This window comes from Carassius auratus, chromosome 8 (genome assembly GCF_003368295.1).
Source record: "Carassius auratus strain Wakin chromosome 8, ASM336829v1, whole genome shotgun sequence".
Lineage (NCBI taxonomy): Eukaryota > Metazoa > Chordata > Actinopteri > Cypriniformes > Cyprinidae > Carassius > Carassius auratus.
Window position 1 is genome coordinate 19,831,158 of NC_039250.1, and position 18,408 is coordinate 19,849,565.

The 18,408-nt window shown below is 35.9% G+C and overlaps 2 protein-coding genes across 6 annotated transcripts in view; both read right to left on the bottom strand.

The window, feature by feature from the left end:
- ccser1 (coiled-coil serine-rich protein 1) overlaps positions 1-11,109 on the bottom strand; it is a 75,547-nt gene extending 64,438 nt beyond the window's left edge. For 3 of the 5 annotated variants that reach the window (XM_026270103.1, XM_026270101.1, XM_026270104.1), the window contains exons 1-2: positions 10,914-11,109; positions 7,454-8,608 (exon numbers count right to left, since the gene is read on the bottom strand). In XM_026270103.1, coding sequence (XP_026125888.1) covers positions 7,454-8,582 — 1,129 coding nt within the window. In that variant the 5' untranslated portion in view covers positions 8,583-8,608; positions 10,914-11,109. Of the gene's footprint in view, positions 1-7,453; positions 8,609-10,759; positions 10,880-10,913 lie in introns of those variants that run through there. The other 2 variants (XM_026270102.1, XM_026270105.1) reach the window with 2 other exon arrangements.
- Positions 11,110-14,319: 3,210 nt separating this feature from the next.
- LOC113107521 (osteoclast stimulatory transmembrane protein-like) lies at positions 14,320-18,261 on the bottom strand. Its single transcript, XM_026270107.1, has 3 exons — positions 18,139-18,261; positions 16,257-17,256; positions 14,320-16,026 (listed from the first exon to the last, which is right to left on the bottom strand). Exons 1-3 carry the CDS (start codon positions 18,198-18,200, stop codon positions 15,646-15,648), a joined length of 1,443 nt encoding a protein of 480 aa, XP_026125892.1. The 5' UTR covers positions 18,201-18,261; the 3' UTR covers positions 14,320-15,645.
- Between the last annotated feature and the right edge of the window lie 147 nt (positions 18,262-18,408).

An 18,408-nucleotide genomic window follows, 5' to 3' on the forward strand; every position in this document is an offset into this window, starting at 1 on the left:
ATCTTTTGCAGGTGTTTAGAGTTAATTAGCTGATTCAGGTGATTAGGTTAATAGCTCGTTTAGAGAACCTTTTCATGATATGCTAATTTCTTGAAATAGGAATTTTGGGTTTTCATGAGCTGTATGCCAAAAACCTCAGAATTAAAACAATAAAAGACCTGAAATATTTCAGTTGGTGTGCAATGAATCTAAAATATATGAATGTTTAATTTTTATCATTACATTATGGAAAATAATGAACTTTATCACAATATGCAATTTTTTTTAGAAGGACCTGTATACAGTAAATACAAATACACACTGCCGTTCAAAAGTTTTGAATCAGTACGATTTTTTAATGCTTTTTAAAAAAAGTCTCTTATGCTCATCAAGGCTGCATTTATTTCATCCGAATCAAAAAAAACAGTGATATTGTGAAACATTTTAATACACTTTAAAATCTAATTTATTTCTGTGATGCAGCAGAAATTATTCTAGTGTGTTTTTTATTATCATTGTTGGACACAGTTGGGCTGCTGTGTGGTTTGTGTGTGTGTGTGTGTGTGTATACAGTCACATGAAAAAGTTAGGACACCCCAATTAAATTACATGGTTTTCTGTATCAGGAGATGATAAACATTTATCTGGCCCGGTTTAAAAATTTTGGAAATAAATCCTCAGATGAACAATATCACATGACATAATCACACGGTGTCAAAATTTAATAAAAATAAAGGCAAGATGGAAAAGCTAATTTAAGACACCCCATTACTCAGTTGCCTGTAGCTCCACTTTTAGCAAGAATAACTTGAAGTAATCATATTCTGTATGACTTCATCATTCTCTCACATAGTTCTGGTGAAATTTTGGCCCTTCATTACAATGTTACTCCAGTTAACTGAGGTTTGTAGGCATTTGTTTATGCACAGAGTCAGGATGATGTCTAGACTTTGACTGAACTGTTGCAAGCAACACCTTGATTTTTTTTTTTTTTTAGCCGTTCTGTTGTAGATTTGCTTACAGTATGTGCTTGGGATCATTGTCCTGTTGCATGATCCAATTCTGACCTCTAGAATACTTTGGTTTACAGGGGAGTTCATGATCGACTCATTTGTGGCTACAAATCAAGCCCAAAATCATCAGTCCTCCAGCAGCATATGTAATTTTTGGTATGAGGTGTTTGTGCTGATATGCTCTTTAGGTTTTTATCAAACGTGCTATTGTGCATTATGGCCAAACATCTCCACCCTGGTCTCATCTGTTCAAAGGTCATTGTTCTAAAAGACTTATGATTTGTTCAGATCCAGCTTTGCAAACATAAACTGTGCTGCCACGCTTTTTTTAGATAAAAGAGGCTTTCCTCTGGCAAGCCTTCCAAACATGCCATACTTGTTCCATATTTTTCTAATTGTACGGTCATTAATTTTATCATTTAACATGTTAACGGAGGTCTGACGAGTCTGCAGTGAAGTTCTTGGGTTGTCTGCCATTTCTCGGAGCGTTACATGGTCTGATGTTGGGGTGAATCTGCTGAGACTGCTAGGAAGATTGGTGTCTTTTTTGAACGTCTTCCACTTCACAATCTTCCTCACTGTAGAATGATGGACTTCACATTGTTTGGAAATGGCTGTATAACTCTTCCCAGACTGATGGCAGCAACAATTGCTTCTCTAAGATCACTGCCGATGTCTTTCCTCTTTGACATTGTGCTAACACACACCTGAAGGCTCCTGACCAGCAAACTGCCCAAATTTCTGCTTTTATAGAGGTGCTCACTCTTGCTGAAGATCAGTTAATCAAATGTATTTGACTAGCAGAGCCTGACTGCTACTTACACTCTTAATTCCCATGTTAATAGTAAGGGTGTCCTAACTTTGTCACTTTGTCATGGCTTTTCCATTTCAGCTTTATTTTTGTTAAATAAATATTGAAGTGGTGTTATGTGTCATGTTGTTCATTTGAGATTTCACATTTTAAGACCTGCCAAGGACCAAATATTTATTTTACTCTGTTCTTATGTGTGTGTGTGTGTGTGTGTATATATATATATATATATATATATATATATATATATATATATATATATATATATATATATATATATATATATATATATATATATATATATATATATATATATATATATATATATATATATATATATATATACACACACACACACACACACACACACACACACACACATACGTCTGGTCAGCTATCCTTGTGGGGACTCTCCATAGGCGTAATGGTTTTTATACTGTACAGACCGTATTTTCTATCGCTCTACACCAACCATACACCTAAACCTAACCCTCACAGGAAACTTTCTGCATTTTTAGATTTTCAAGAAACTTCATTCTATGTAATTTATTAGCTTGTTTACCCATGGGGACCTCAATTTAGGTCCCCAACGTGACATGAGTCCCCATGAGTCTGTGTGTATTCAGGTTTAGGTCTCCACCAGAATAGAAAAAAAAAAAAAATAGTACACACACACACACACAAACTGTCCCCAAACTTTTCAATGGTAGTTCAAAAGACAGTCTATCACATGATCATTTAGAAATCATTCTAATATTCTGATTTATTATGAGTGTTGGAAACAGTTCTGCTGTCTAATATATTTGATGAATAAAAGGTTAAAAAGAACTGCATTTATTCCAAAAAAAAAAAAAACTTTTTCACTTTCAAAAAGTTTTTGATCACTTTTTATCAATTTAAAACATCCTTGCTGAATAAAAGTATTGATTTTATTTTTAAAAAAAGAAAGAAAAAAATTACTGACCCCAAATTACTGCCCAGTAGTATATATTGTTATTACAAAATATTTATATTTTAAAAACATAGCTTCCTTTTTTTTTTTTTTTTTTTTACTTTTTATTCATCAAAGTATCCTAAAAAAGTATCACGTTCTGAAAAAAATATTAAGCATCAGAACTGTTTCCAACTTTGATAATGAATCATCATATTAGAATAATAATAAATAATAAATTTAAAAACAATTATTTTAAATTGTAATAATATATCACAATATTAAAAAAAATTCTGTATTTTTGATCAAATAAATGTAGGCAGAAGAAGAGCAGAAGAAACTTCTTTCAAAAACATTAAAAATAGTAATGTTTCCAAACTTTTGGTCTGTACTGTATGTATATATAAGGTTATGTAAAATACACATGAAAGACTTTAAACTGCATCTGTGAATTGCGCTTCAATGGAAAACAATATTCAAATGCAGTGGAAATAATAAATATGGAAACCACCTTATCATCAAGTTTCCTTCCTTTAGCTGAATGATTAACATTTCTACAGTATCTTGCTGTATACAGAGACAGATCTCAATGGACATTAAATTAGGCTGTAGGTCACAATTTGAAGAATATGTAAAACACGTAGGAAAGATATTAAATACACAAAAAAAGAAGTGTTAAGCCTAGGGCACAAACTACAACTCACCCACTGCATCAGCTTTGAATAAACTAAACTTAATTTATCTCTTAAACCAGATATTAAAATCTAAACAACATGAATAACAAAGAGTCATTAATAATGCTTCAGTACAGTACTATCATCATAGATCCTACTGACACAAATACTGATATTCAGTGAAAGCCCAAAACCTACACAAACACAAAAAACTACAGAAAATGACTAAATAGATACACAAGAAAATACAAACATGCAAAACAAACTGGCTCAAATATCCAGCACATCTAAATTAAACAAAAGGGTTTCTGGACAATTTGTTTTACCAAAATAATCTGCTGCCAACATGGTAAACAACAGACCTGACTGTATCCAGATATATTTCATCCTATTTAAAGATAAGGGAGTAAGACTAAAAACCTTAAAAAGAGCTTGATTATTGATTCTGAATATTAATGAATGACCCCAAGCCTTTAACTGTAAATGAAACCAGTGAGAGTAGAGTTCACTCTCTCCTGCAACAGGATCTGTAGTAAAGCCAATATCAGGTCACAACTCAATACAGCAGAACTGGTGAATTTCCCACAAACCTCTAAGCCACAGGCATTCTGGAGTGAAAGCACTCATAAAGGTAAAAGTATAATTTACAGAAGGGAAATCTCATGTTATAAGAAAACTACAGCCAAACTGGAGCACAAAGCATTGTTTACAAAGGTGGTGGGGGTTAAAATAAAGTTCCCCTTTTTTGTTTGCGCGTATAAAAATACTAGTTTAAGCTTTCAGCAGTTCCAGAGCTGTGAAGATCAGTTTCACATTCAGTTTGAGGCTACATGTTATGCAGAGCTTTTATTGGTTATTACATGAGGGCGTCAATGCCATTTTTAAAACCACAAATATGATAATTAACTGTGATAGATTAATTCAACACAATAAATGATTTGGCATTAATAGTATCTGATGTCTGACATGCCTCCAGCAGTAACTGACTTCTTAATTAGCATATTACATGGCTCTCTGGGATACTACGTGCTGATTAGTAATCACAGCATTTTGTGTTTTAAGTTTTTGTATACTGACCCACTACACCAGTGGTAGGGAACAGGCCAATATTTTTACTGATTTCAAAATAAAAATAAAATAGATTTTTTTGCCGCAATATTTTATTTTGAGATTAAATGAGAGCTTTTAATTTGCCATGCCTAATATTATATTCTTTGCAAACAGCGACAACTTTGTTGCAGAGAAAACACTCCGGCTTTGCATTCACAAAACTACGTAGGATGAACACACTGTTGTATTTCTATTCTTCTTTGAATGCCCTATTTTTGCTGTCAACATTCCTCTCTAGCAGGGTTAATTTCAGCAGGCATTTTTTATTCTTTCTTAGTCTTGAGACCAAAATGCTTAATAGTCTTAGTCACATTTTAGTCATTATTCTCTTTCATAGTTTAGTCTAGTTTTAGTCGATGAAATCTCAATGCATTTTTGTCCATTTTTAGTCATTACTTTTAGTCAATAGTTTTAGCCAAACTGTAGTTAACAAAATTTTGGTAGCCATTTTATATGTAGTTTTCAATTAAAATAATCATGAATTCTTCTCTCTTTAGATCGCAATCCAATGACAGGAACGCACATTTTGAAGGACAATAACCTATAGGATGCATTCTGAATGTCTGGTAGTCCTCAAATAACATTATACTGTACTCTAATCCAGTCTAGTTAAACGCGGCATAAATTTTCATAATTTCATCATCAGATATTATTTTTTAGCTCGTCAATGTCTCATCTTCGTCACATAAAAATGTTTGTTAACGAATATTTTTCGTTGTTGTCTTCGTTAACGAAATTTACACTGCTCTTTAGACTCTTTGATCATGCCATTTTCTCTCACCAGCTAGCTTAAATGTTAACATCACTGCACACAATGAAATAGCATACCTCCAGCACACAAACAATTAAACGAAAATGCATTTAAGTACGTGAGGATGCCAAAGAATAATTGTAAAAAGAGTGTAAAAGTGGGCTACCTCAAATAATTATTACAATACATTAGGCTCCATTGTGTAACAAGCAAATTAAAATGATTTATTATTCACAACATGGAAAGAGGAAATAAAACATAGTTATCTTTATATAGTCAGGCCCGTCGCAACAAGGCAGGCAAACCAAGCAATTGCTTGGGGCCCCGAGCTGACCTGGGGCCCCAAGACAATGACTGGTTAAGAATAAAATGCAACGACACTGTGTGAGCGCCCCTTTGATCGTCAATGCAGTAACATGTAATGACACTGTTATCGGGATCCCCCTCAAGGGGGCCCCTCTCAGTTGTCGCTGACAGCAGCCAGCCAACCAAGTCACGTGATCTCTGCTTTTTTTTTTTCGAACGGAAGGAATATGGTTACTTTAATATGTTTTTTTTTTTTTTTTTTTTTTTTACGGGATAAGGAAAACGCAGATCAGAAATCGCAGACTGCAAGGAGTCAGCAGTGTTTTGATTTGAGGGCTCAGGCAAACATAAAGAGAACGTCGTGGCGTGTTTCGATTGCAAGAATTGGGAATCCAGTCATAAAAACGGAATTTACAGTTTAACGCAGAATGACACGTAATTTGCCAAATTTTGAATGAATTAATTAAAAATAGGTCATTGCGCTTACATCAAACCACGATACGGACTAATATCTGTAAATATTAAGCAGGAACAGTCTGTTTAAATATGAATCCTGCATGTTCTGCGTGTCTCTGTTAATGAAAGGAGCAGAAGACGCACTGAAGCGCGCGTGACGCTCGTGGTGATTTCAGTCTCGCGTCTTATGTCTCACTAAATAAGAATGTGAACGCATGAACAACATCTACAGAACTGCTCTTAACAAAAGCTTTAGTTTGCTTAATTTTCAATAATTAAAAGATAAATTAATGTTTGGTGTTTAATGTGCATCTCATGAATGCTTATTTAAAAACCCACCTGAATGGCACTTAAATGCACTTAATTCATCTTTCAACTTTATTGTCATTGTTCAAAGTACAAGTAGTACAGACAGAGGAACAATTATTAATAATTAAATGTTTTTTTTGTTTTTTATGTATGCATTGCATTCTATGCATTAAAAAAAAAAATCTAAAAAAGGAAACTTACTTGTTCATTTAACGCACCCCTGAGCTGGTAATAGTGACCTCTTTCAAAATGCTAACAGTGAAATGGTAAAACGTACTTCACAGGTAATTTCAGATTTTTGTTTCAATTATTTCCCAGCTACACCATCAACTTCATCCTCAACATCAACAGATGCATCACTTCTCAGTGCTGATTTTTCCTCTATAAAGCACAAGGTACCACAAGCTCTATAATTATAGCTGATATCCTGCACAGCCCAGAGTTTAAACTACGTATGTGCTGTCATATTATTAGAAGGAAAGAAAAAAAAAACTGCAAATCACTATTGAATTCCCACCAAACTATTTTTTCAAGATGTATTTGCACTGTAAACTTTTTTTAATTTATATAAAGTGCGGGTGAACTTAAACTGTATGGCCATGCTGTGATTCCTGTAGGCTTTGCGGGGGGGGCCCTCTATGTCCATTTTGCTTGGGGCCCCCAAATTCCTTCAAACGGCCCTGTATATAGTTACCTGTTACAAAAGACACTGTAACAGTCTGTCACAGGCAGTTCTAGTATAATTTTTCTTCTGTTAATTCCTTAAATTATCTTTTGACTATGTTCTGGCCCACCATCTAGTGGCACTTTTTTATTTGGCCTGATGCCAAATTACCTGCCAACCCCTGTACTACACAGATTGTTGCCAAAAACAAAGATCTTCTATATAATAGCTGTGATATAATTATATTATGTCTGTCTGAGGTCCCTTCTCTTATAATAAATACATTTCAAGTAAATATTTTTTTGGCAAGTAGCCATGTTATAAGCAGAAAAAACATGCAGATAGCTGGTCAAGTCATTTTGCCTGTTGTTATTAAAAATAATTTAACCGGAAAAAAAATTACTTCATAAATACCTGTAGTAACACAAACAAAAGCAGCAGCTTAGTACCTGTGTGCGGCTTTCTCAGGTAACTTGGCCTGGTCTCCAGTTTGCTCAGGCCTGATGATCTTCCTGCCTGCTGGATGAGCACGGTGTTCCTGGACCGCCTCTCACGGGCGTCTGGATTGGAGCTGCTGTCCTCACTCAGTTGTGGAGCTTGCTCATTCTCACTGGCCTCTGACTGGTCAGGGTTTGTGTCAAGGTTCAGCTCTTTCACTGTTTGCAGCGTCACAGGTTCGGTATGGGCAGTGGTGCTCTCGCACTGTGTGTTGGCTGTGTGGCTGGTATCTGGCAGTAAGTGCTTTTCCGTGCTGGCCTGGGCTGGGGTGAAAGACACCTGTGAGGTAGAAACAGCTTGGCTGAAGTTTTCTGGTGGAGCAGCTGGACTTGGGGCTGGCAAAGCATCCACTTCCGAAACGGAGTCTTCGGTAACGTGAACAAAATCGGATGGTGTTACTGCCGTGGTGCGGTCTTCTGAGATCATGGGCGACTGTAGAGAACTCTCAACCAGTTCTCCAGGCCAGGAACCTGGAGTACCAGTTTTAGGAGGATCTTCCGCAGCTTCCTGATCTTTACCCTGGTCTGGGACATTGGACAAATTCTTAGAAAACTGTTGGTGAGCTGATAAGGATTTGGGCAGCAGCTGCTTCTTATGCTTGGAAGACCTCTTGCTGCTCACATCATCGAGGAACCCTGAATCATCTCCCTCATTGGTCCCTGAGCTGATGCAATTAATAAACATGCTGCGATTGGTGGACGTTTTCTCAAGGTCTTCCGTCTGAGATCGGGGGATCTTCTTTTTATGTCGGCCAAATCCAAAGGAATGGCGCGTCTTTGAGATGGAACTGTCTTGAAAGGTGGCTTCAGATCCCTGGCTACGATTGTCCAGGCTGAGCTGGGTCGGGTCGCTGTTTCTTTTGCAGTGGAAGCTGAGGGACGGTGTGTGGAAGAAGCTGCGGCGCTTGCTCGTGCTGCTGGAGCTGGAGTTGGTGCTGGAGGGAGAGGAAGTGTGGACGCCATTGCCGACACCACCGGAGGAGGGCGAGGAAGGGAGCGAGTCCTGCCTCTTTCGCACACTACGTCTAAAGATGGGAAGCCTGGAGACCAGGGTGGAGCGGCGTGTCCCTGATTCGCCCATTAAGATCGAGCACCAGATCAGACACCCTGCAAACAGGTAAAGGACAAACTCAGAATTAGCATGGCAGCCTTAAAGAGACACAATCAAGATTGGAAATGACCACCAGCCGAATAATGGTGGTGATTTTGGCTTCTACATTAGGCAACATGTCTTGCTTCTGACGAGAAATTCTGTTGTTTAGAAACAAAAGCAAACTCTTGAGGAACCAATTTGTTAATAGTTGGATAAACAGGCACAGGGAAAGTTGGCAAGACGCATAGGAGCCTGCATTAGCTCGCTGTCTTTGTTTAACAGTTCGGTCTAATAACTAAAAGACATATGCTATAATAATTTTCATATTTCAAACTTCACTGCTCTACCTAAATTATCTTGGTTTAACGCTGGATCAAATGTATGCCACAATCTTTTCTCAACTGCCATACTGTCTGACATGTTTGGGTCAAGCAGGAGAAACTATTAATAAACCTTTAAAATCTCTTTATAAGCAGACTTTAAAAACTCTGGACAAAAAGCCTAACCAATATCCCCACTGTAAGTTTTTTGAGCTTTGAGAAGTTTAGACTTTTCTCAAATTCATTTATGGTATACATTTTTTTTAATGGTTTGGCCCCTTCCGTACTTTGTGATTTTGTGCATCTCCGCTCTACAGTCTCTGTAAGATCTACAAGATCATCATCATCTAATAGTGATTGTGTTGTTCTTTTTTGTCATTCTGTCTTTGGATCATCGTCTTACTCCGTGAAAGCTATTATTCATTGGAAAACTAAACTGACATTGTTGTGGTTTAACTGGACACTATCTTTACTGTTCTTTTTTGTCTCTGATAGGATGTATATAATTAAGTATTACTGTCCTGTATGTGTTTGTTGTCTAATGTTTTAATGTTTATTTATGATTATCATTAGGACACCTGCCAAGGGACTGTGGACGAAACCTAGCCATTGGCTAAATTTGGTACAATGCATGAAATGGAAACATTAAATGTTAATATTGTGCATGGTCCCTTTTCAAATAATTTAAATAAATAGTTTAAATAAAATAAGTAGGATCAAAACTATTAAAAATACAAAAACACTGTATGATCACTTGATTTTGAAATATTTCCAAATATTTGTCAAAAATAGATTTGCATTATTGCTAAATACATTATTCTTAGTATTTTAGTGGGAAAAGGAAAGAAAATACTACATCAGCTTTACAGGTAGTCTAAAACAGGTTGCAAAAAAAAACAGCAGACACAGACCTATTCGTTCAGAGCCCACTTATCAGCCAGAAATTCCTCAGTGATCCTCAAGTGTAGGGAAAATGTTAATTAAAATACAGTATAAATTCCCTAATTAATTGGCAGGTAACAATTCCAGATTGTCTTTGTCTAATAGGCAAAAAAAAAATGTATTTCCCACCATAGACACAATGATGCAGATTCACAAGGGAAAAATCCAGGAGAGCTGCGTTTCTGTTTGCTGAGCACAATTAATTACAGCACATTAAGCATACTGTGCTGACCTTCTGCCAATACACACTGTACTGAAATCACAGCGAATCAGTAAAGGTAATGTGAAGGTGTTCCCTCTGACAAATTTACAAAACATGTACACACCCCATAACATTGTTGTGACAATTGGAGATACACCCTTGACAGCATTACTTAGCCCGATTGACCTGACATGTTTTAATAGGCAATGGCAATCCGCGGCACACTTGATTATTTGAAGATATTTATCATAATAATCATGACAATGCCAACGTACTGTAATAAACAACAGACCAACTCATGAAACTTTTATGCAACTCAAATTATGGCACACAAGCTATAACCGTAAGGGTTTTTTATGAAGGTATTTTCGTGGTATACAGGTAGGCTATATCTGACATAACGAACATTCAGAGGCATTGTACGCTAGTAAAAAAAATAATGTTATAAATAATGTAACTGGCATAAAATCTAAGGCGAAACCACGCCAAGCAAGAATAGGCTATCCATTAAGTGTGATAGTCTATGAATCAAAGAAGAAAGGCCTATAACCTACAATCTGTTGTGATCTGCCTCTCTAAACAGCAGTTTTGGCCATCATACGAGCGTACATAATATTTAGGTATCGTAGCACCGATACAGAGCCCAACATTATGTTTAGATATTTCGCTGTTTTGAGACACAACAATTGCGCAATACAGACCTATTCTTATATGTATATATCCATCATATCATCTGCAGTGATGGATAGACGGCATCAGGAAACACGGAATAAGCAATAAAACAGCGACATAAAGCAGCCGCCTGCTGCACTCGCTCTGCCCGCACTAACCTACAGCTCCGCGCACAAACATTACCTTGAGATGAAACCTCTGTTTACAAGCCGCTGAGATTTCCTTCGCTGTCAGTTTGAGCGTGAAGCCGCAATGCTCGTGGCATCACATCCGGCGAGTTTCACGTCAAAGCGCTAGATTCTCATGTCAGAATGCTGCCTCGCTCTCGCTAAATCCACCTCAAGTGACGTGGAATGTGCTCAGGCTTTGCTTCCGCGTTTCCGACCCTGCGCATGACGCGAGGTACCTGCGTGAGCGTCATTTAAAGACGGCACACAGGTGCAGTGGCCCTGAGATAGTAAAAGAAAAGAGTGTAATCACACAATTATCTGCATCATTATTGAAATTCTAAGTATATTAAAAAAATTGTTTCGATTTATAGACATCCTTTCGCATTACTGCAGAATTTGAAGACTAAAAGCAAAAATTCTATTAGAGCATGTTCCCTAATGTTGATATAAGAAGTATCCATTTGTCAGCGAAGTGGTAAGCCTTTCCTCTTTGCCAGGCTTTTTTTTTTTTTTTTCTTTTTTTTACTTTATTGTTTGCATTAATAGGCTACAATCTGTTTATTGTTATTTTTAAATGTTTATTATGAAATATATATATATATATATATATATATATATATATATATATATATATATATATATATATATATATATATATATATATATATATATATATATATATATATATATATATAGGTGTTATGTTAGTATACGTATATAATCCGTTTATTTCATTTTTATTTTATTTTTAAGGACACCGCTGAAATAATTGTCAGATGCAAGTGAGGCGGTCGTTGTTTACTGATGTGTTTATGATGTAGTATACATTGTAGCTTGGCCTCTATGTAACATTATTAAAGAGTAAATGTCGATCAGCTGATTAGAAGGAATCAAAGGGGCACTTTGAACACATCTAGAACACAATACCACTTTTAATAAGCCTATACTTCAATTTTCATTGTCATGTGATTTTTTTTTATTTTTATTATTATTATTATTATTTATTTATTTATTTTGTAAGCAAGCAGGAAAATCATTCTCATAGCTATAATAAATTAATATATATAAAAAAATGGTCGGCCAATACCTATAGGCCTAATATCTAAGTCATACGCTAATCGAGCCAGGAATACAAAAGAGCATGAGTTAAATCACTTCTGAAACAATGTCACGTTTTACAGCGTATTGAATCCCATAACTTATCTGTGCTAAAATTCCTCCAAGCTCCCGCAATTCCTTTGAACTCCACGTGGTGTCCTTGTTGCTACAAAATTAGGCTTCTTACAATGCATGTGTTTGGAAAAGTAGCAATGACATTTGAGACTTCGCTCACTGGTTATTCATTTATGATAACGTTGAGTCTAAAAGTAATAGTTCAACCAGAAATGAAAGTCCTTTCATCATTTTTAGGTATATGACATGCCCAGTTACCATTTAGTATCACTGTATGAAAAAGATGCAATTAATCTGATTCAATTCGTGTAAAAGCAGCTAGGCTGATCGTTATTTGTTCTGTGTAAACTGGGTAAAATGCGCAATCCTAATCCAATAATTACGCGTGACTTTATGATTTTCTTTTTTCATGTTTATGTCATAAACACCGTAGTCTTTGTACAAAAGACAGCTCTTTATAAATACAGACTTTAATCAATAAAGTGTCCAACATGGGGCTATGAATAAATGTGTTATAAACATCTAGATTCTAGAAATACAAAATGCTCATTCTTTTATGAAGTTCATTTTTTTAAGTGATCTGAATGGAGTGTCTGTATTATGAGTATTTTTGAATGTAATTTAAAAAGTGTCATCAAACTGCATCAATACCTGTCACTCATAAACCCAGTCTGAAGCAACGCTTGTGTGTGTCTGAGGGCTGATTCATTCAATTCCACACTAATATGTGCATCGTAACTAGCTCTTCTTTCTGTAATCATTTTGTCATCATGATAAAATAAATCTAATAATGTTCTTGATTTGTATATATTTAATGAATTTCTGACATAATTATTTGCTATTTAAAGGTCAGCATGCTGGAGTGTATTGTTTAAATTCTTTTTTTAAATAGATAAATTTATCTTTACATTTTTACATGGGTCTGAATCAGATTCAGTCAGATAATCAGTTTACAATCAGATGCTGCATCTTACCCACTGACTCGGGTCAACTTACCCCTAACTTGGACCAAATTGAATAACGGGAACACTTTTTTTAAGAAGCCATATTTTCAAAACCTTTTTGTCATAGATACATTCTGGTCATTTAAAACTATAAGTAATCCCCTGAAATGACTTTAGATACTTTATTTGTACTTATGCCTCATTTGTCCTCATCCTGAGGACCACATAAGTAAAATAAATCTCACCCCACTCTCCACTGCTTTAAAAACGTGATTTAAGTAAGTGATTTAAATGTAACTGATCTTAAGTGTTTTAACTCATTGATATTTGACTTAGATTTACATAGTTAAGATGAAATATGTTTGTGATTTAAAACAAAAATATGACTTAGAGGAACAAGGGAGAACTGAAGCTTTCAAGCGTTCTAAAATATGCAAAAGCATGATACAATTACCATAATGGTGCTCCAATATGCTTTGATTCAAGTCTTAAAAAGCAATATGCAAGGAACAGACTGAAATTTGCCATAAAATCTATTTGAATCTTTGACTCCACTTTTCTCAAGAATACACCTAAAGCACATGACAAGATTTTAATTTAATAACTTCAATTTCGAACTTGTTCTGTATCTTACAGTGAATACAACACTAGGACTTAAAATATTCTTTTGGTAGTTTTAAATTGCATTGCAATTGCATGGAAAATATATCCTTCTGGGTTCCACAGATGAAAGAAAGTATGGTTTTGGGAGTGACGTGGGTGAGTAAATAAAAAAAAAAAAATAAATAAAAAAAAAAATATATATATATATATATATATATATATATATATATATATATATATATTATTATTATTATTATTATTATTATTATTATTGGGTAACATAACATTATCTAGTATATTGTCCTGAAAGTGTTGTTTTCAGAATCCGCTTCATTCAACTCTCCTTCATGACCTCATCCTCATAATCACCATCTTCTGTGGGAGACATTATTTGTCTCATCATTTTCTGCCTTTAATTTCTTGTTTTGGCTCTAAGACTACATTACTTAAGGGCTCTCGCTTTAGCTTTTCTCTGAAACATTTTAATGCTAATAAATATATTTTTAAGATCTGGCTTTGAATGTCTTTCTGTGTTTCTTTGACTAATACTTGGAGTTTCTTTCCCTGAAAATGGTTATATCAGTATATTAGCTTTAAAATGTCATGGCAATGCAAACAGCTTCAAGAGGCAGTTGCTATGAGACAGACAATAACGCCAGTGCTCAGAGCTTTCTAAGTGTGCTGTGACAGAGGCAAGAATAATGTGGCGCTCATGAAAGTGAGCGCTGCACTTACCCCTGATGGAGTTGGATAAAGCTACAAAGTAAGGGTCTTTATTCTTCTCCCTTATATGTAGTCTTTGATGGACTTGAAAAAAGTCTTTATAAAGTCTAGATAAAGTGGCAGCCAGTGTAGTCATAACTCTTTATAGCAACTATTCCATCTCCTCAGACACACAAGAAAAAGAATATGGTGTTCACCTCCAAGGCTATCAAGATTCCAAAAGCCATATACACTAAGAGTAATATCGACTGTGAAAAGAAAATAATAAAATCAGTCATCTAAAAGATTCGTGATGTCAAGCAAAGCATCACTCTTGCACCCTGACACTTGTTCTCTATCGTTGAGTTTGTTTAAGACTTCTGTATATTCATGAAGTAATTTAAAAGTGTAATTGGCCTGTGAGTCACAGAAAAGGACTGGCATTGCTTAAATGTGTGAAAGCAAAGCTCTACAAGTGTCATTGTTTTCCCTTAAAGGAACAATTCTGTCTTCAGTTATTCATCCTAAACCTGTATGACTGTGAAACAAGAGACATTTCAATTAATTATTTTGCCTTACACATTTAAAGTCAGTTGGGTCGAAAGCAACATTAGAATCCTATTGACTTTCATTGGATGGACATTGGAGACATTTTTCACAATGCCTATTTGTGTTTTTCAACTATACCTTTAAGCTATGTGTGAACCCTACAGATTCACAGATGCAGACAGATATTTGGTTTAAAATGGACATATTCTTATAATTTATATGACGCAAACTGCAAACACTTTATTAAAAATAAACCTAATTTTGGGTTCACATATTCAGATCTACCTGTTCAGATTTACGTCATTAAGACATGAGATCTGATCTTAGTTTGGGTATATAATATGCACACAGCATAATATACTGTGCATATATAATAGCCACTGCAGCCCCCTAAGCATTTAGAGTTTCTTCATGCAGTGACCTTTTGATTTCCTGTCCATTAGTGTCATGTTTCCATCATCCACTCCCTGCAGATCAGGCACTAGGCTAAAGTATATCACTAAAACAGTCCCTTAATGCATCATGAACTGTAAGGTAAAAGCTAAAAGCTGTTTTCACTCTGTTAAACTCTGAGGTATTTTTTCCTTTCATAGCATCATAGGTCAGACATATTTCACTTCACTGCCGTATACATAAACAAGGAATATATATGAATTAAAAACATAAATGTTGTTGAACAAAACATTCGATTCACAAATTTGAATATGTACACTTATTAAGTACATTATTTACAATTCTGTAAAATGTATGACATACAGCCTAGTATTAAGTGATTTATAGCTGATTTATCATCCCAGAGACTTCTTTATCATGATGCATGGTTTCTATAAAGAAAACCTCATTTTGTCTTTCTTTTCGTTTAGTTTGAATTTTTCTAATAAGGAACTGGACCCTTCTCTCCTCCTGCTGCTGGAAGAAAGAAGCTGCTACTTTCCTCCGAAGGCGTCGAGCGTAGACCTCCAGCGGCAGCAGGGTGTAGCTGAACAGATAGAGGAGCACCAGCGCCACCACTGCACTTGGGTTCAGCTCACTGGATTGAGCCTCACACACGTTTGGATCAGAGTGAATGAGGGCTGTGTAAGTTCTATTGAAGTTGAACAATTCTACCGGACAGTCTGAGCCAAAGATCTGACAAATGGCCACATTTTTTCCAACCTAAGAAGATTAGAGGGGAAGAGAAGAGGGAATTGTTATTATTTTTCACAGCGGTGAACAGTAGACTTAATTAGTACATTAGTATAAAATTTAAAAACAATGCTTCTTCTACATTTACATTGAGGAACAATCACAAATGAGGAACAGTCGCAATTGGTCAAAGGCTCATTTCTTGAAGTTACTTTTACGGAAACACCAACGGATACGGAGCAACTGGTGGAGTGGTTTACCTTGAAGTTGACATCGATGCTGATGTTGGTTGATGGCATGTTTGAAATCCAAGGTCCACCTGTTTTCACCAGGTGATACAAGAAATGGTCCAGCACTACCAAAAAGACTGTCATCAGCAGATACAGAGTGATCACCATCGCTGGAGCCAGACATTTGAAAAGTTCCTTTTTAGTTATTCTGAAACTGGTGGAGTTTACTCCATTTTTCACATCCTTTGCTTCAACCACAAGTCCTTTTTCAACTCCTTTTCTCCTGAGCCCACTTGTGATATACGTGTTGTCAAATCGTACAGATGTCAGATAAGACCGAAGGTACATGACAGACTCGCTGAACAAATACAAAACGAAAACAGCAGCAAAGATCCTGCTGAATAGCAGTTTCAGGTCCTGTACTTGACTTTTAACTTCAGAGAAATCCTCCTGCACCCGCTGACTCAACACATGCAAACGTCCCTTCACTTCGGAGACATTAATATGTGTGGTGTGATCAAAATCATGCAGCCTTTGCACTAAACTCTCATCCACGCTCTCCTCAGCTCTTCTGACCATATTGTCTTTAATGGTGTTGATGAGGTCTGAGCTGCTTAGGAGACTTTGAGAGAGTTTTTCTGATGCACATTTAACGACATGTGTGAGAGTTGCAATGTTGGCGGCCATGTTGGGCAGGACAAACAGCACTACGATCATCATGGATGCGGACAAGAGCAGTTTACGGCCCTGTCGGGTGAACAACGTCGGGAAGATTAGTGTGAAGGCACATCGGAATGGATGGATGAGAAATGACAGGATAAACACAGCCGTGCCACAGATACCAACTGCAACCAATGCTGTCTGGATGTCATATTTTAAAAGGTATATGAGCCAGTGCAAAAGTAGTGATGCGGTTACAGCAGCCAATGAGAGACAGAGAACAAGTAGGGCAAGCAGGTGACTTGCACTCTGAGGAGTCGGAGATGAGTAACACAACCACAGCGCCTCCATCCTGCTCATCACTGAGGCTCTAACACACACAAACACATAAGTAGTAAAGACATGATCAATTAGCATATAAAGAGAGACAAAGGAAAATGTTTATCACTATAGGATAGTTGCATGAGTCTTTATTGGCTTATATCGCTTACAGCAGTTTTAACAGAAAATAAACCATTTAAGCCAATTAAATCACTTCTATAAACTAAATGGAATACATTATATCATTTACACACCTCTAAGTCTTCTCGAAACACATTTAACTTTATTTCTTTAGTGGAACAGAAATTAAGTATTTACTGTAAAAATCTCAGTCTGCTTTTTCATTGCAATGAAAGTAAATGATACAAGATTTTCTATGAATAACAACCTAACAAGTACATGGACAATTATGATACTTTAATGGATTGTGTTTTTTTATTTTTGCAGCTTGACAGCCACTGGTCCCCATCTACTTTCACTGTATTTCAGAATAGCTTTGACATTCTAGAAAACATTAATTTTTTTCAACAGAAGATAAAAAATAAAAGTCAAACAGATTTCGAAAGACATTTTGTGACTATCCTATTGAAATTGTTCATCTGAAATATCAGCTGACAAATAAGAAAAACAAATAGCTAGTTTCATTATGAAACATCTGATTACTAAATCCGCTGAACTTTATTACACAGCTTGGTATTGTAATGAACTGCTATAGCAACAGCAATAGGAAAATCAACAACACCACATTTCTTAAATATAGTGCAATAATATTCTTCAGTATTTATATGAGAACACAATATTACCGCTAAACTAACACAGCCTATTACCACTTTGTCTACTTCCATTTGCTTCCTGCTCAATTATAATTATAATCAATAAATGGCCCTATTTGGAGGCACATGTCTTTTATAATTGCAAAATATTGACATACCTGAAAGTAGAGAGATGGTAGTTTCTTAAAGGCCTCATTACTGTTGGCTTGAATAAGAGCATGGATTTATCTCTACATTAAAAGGTTGGTCATAATAGCAGAACAGGTCGGCTTCATATTGACCTGGCACTGAATACATGCATCTTTATATTCACCCAATCCTATGACTCTGAGCTGGATGCTGAACACACATGCACACTGACTCATTCAGTTGCTCAGATTCACATGAAGCCCAAACACCGGTCACACTGCACATCCTCTAACATGGTC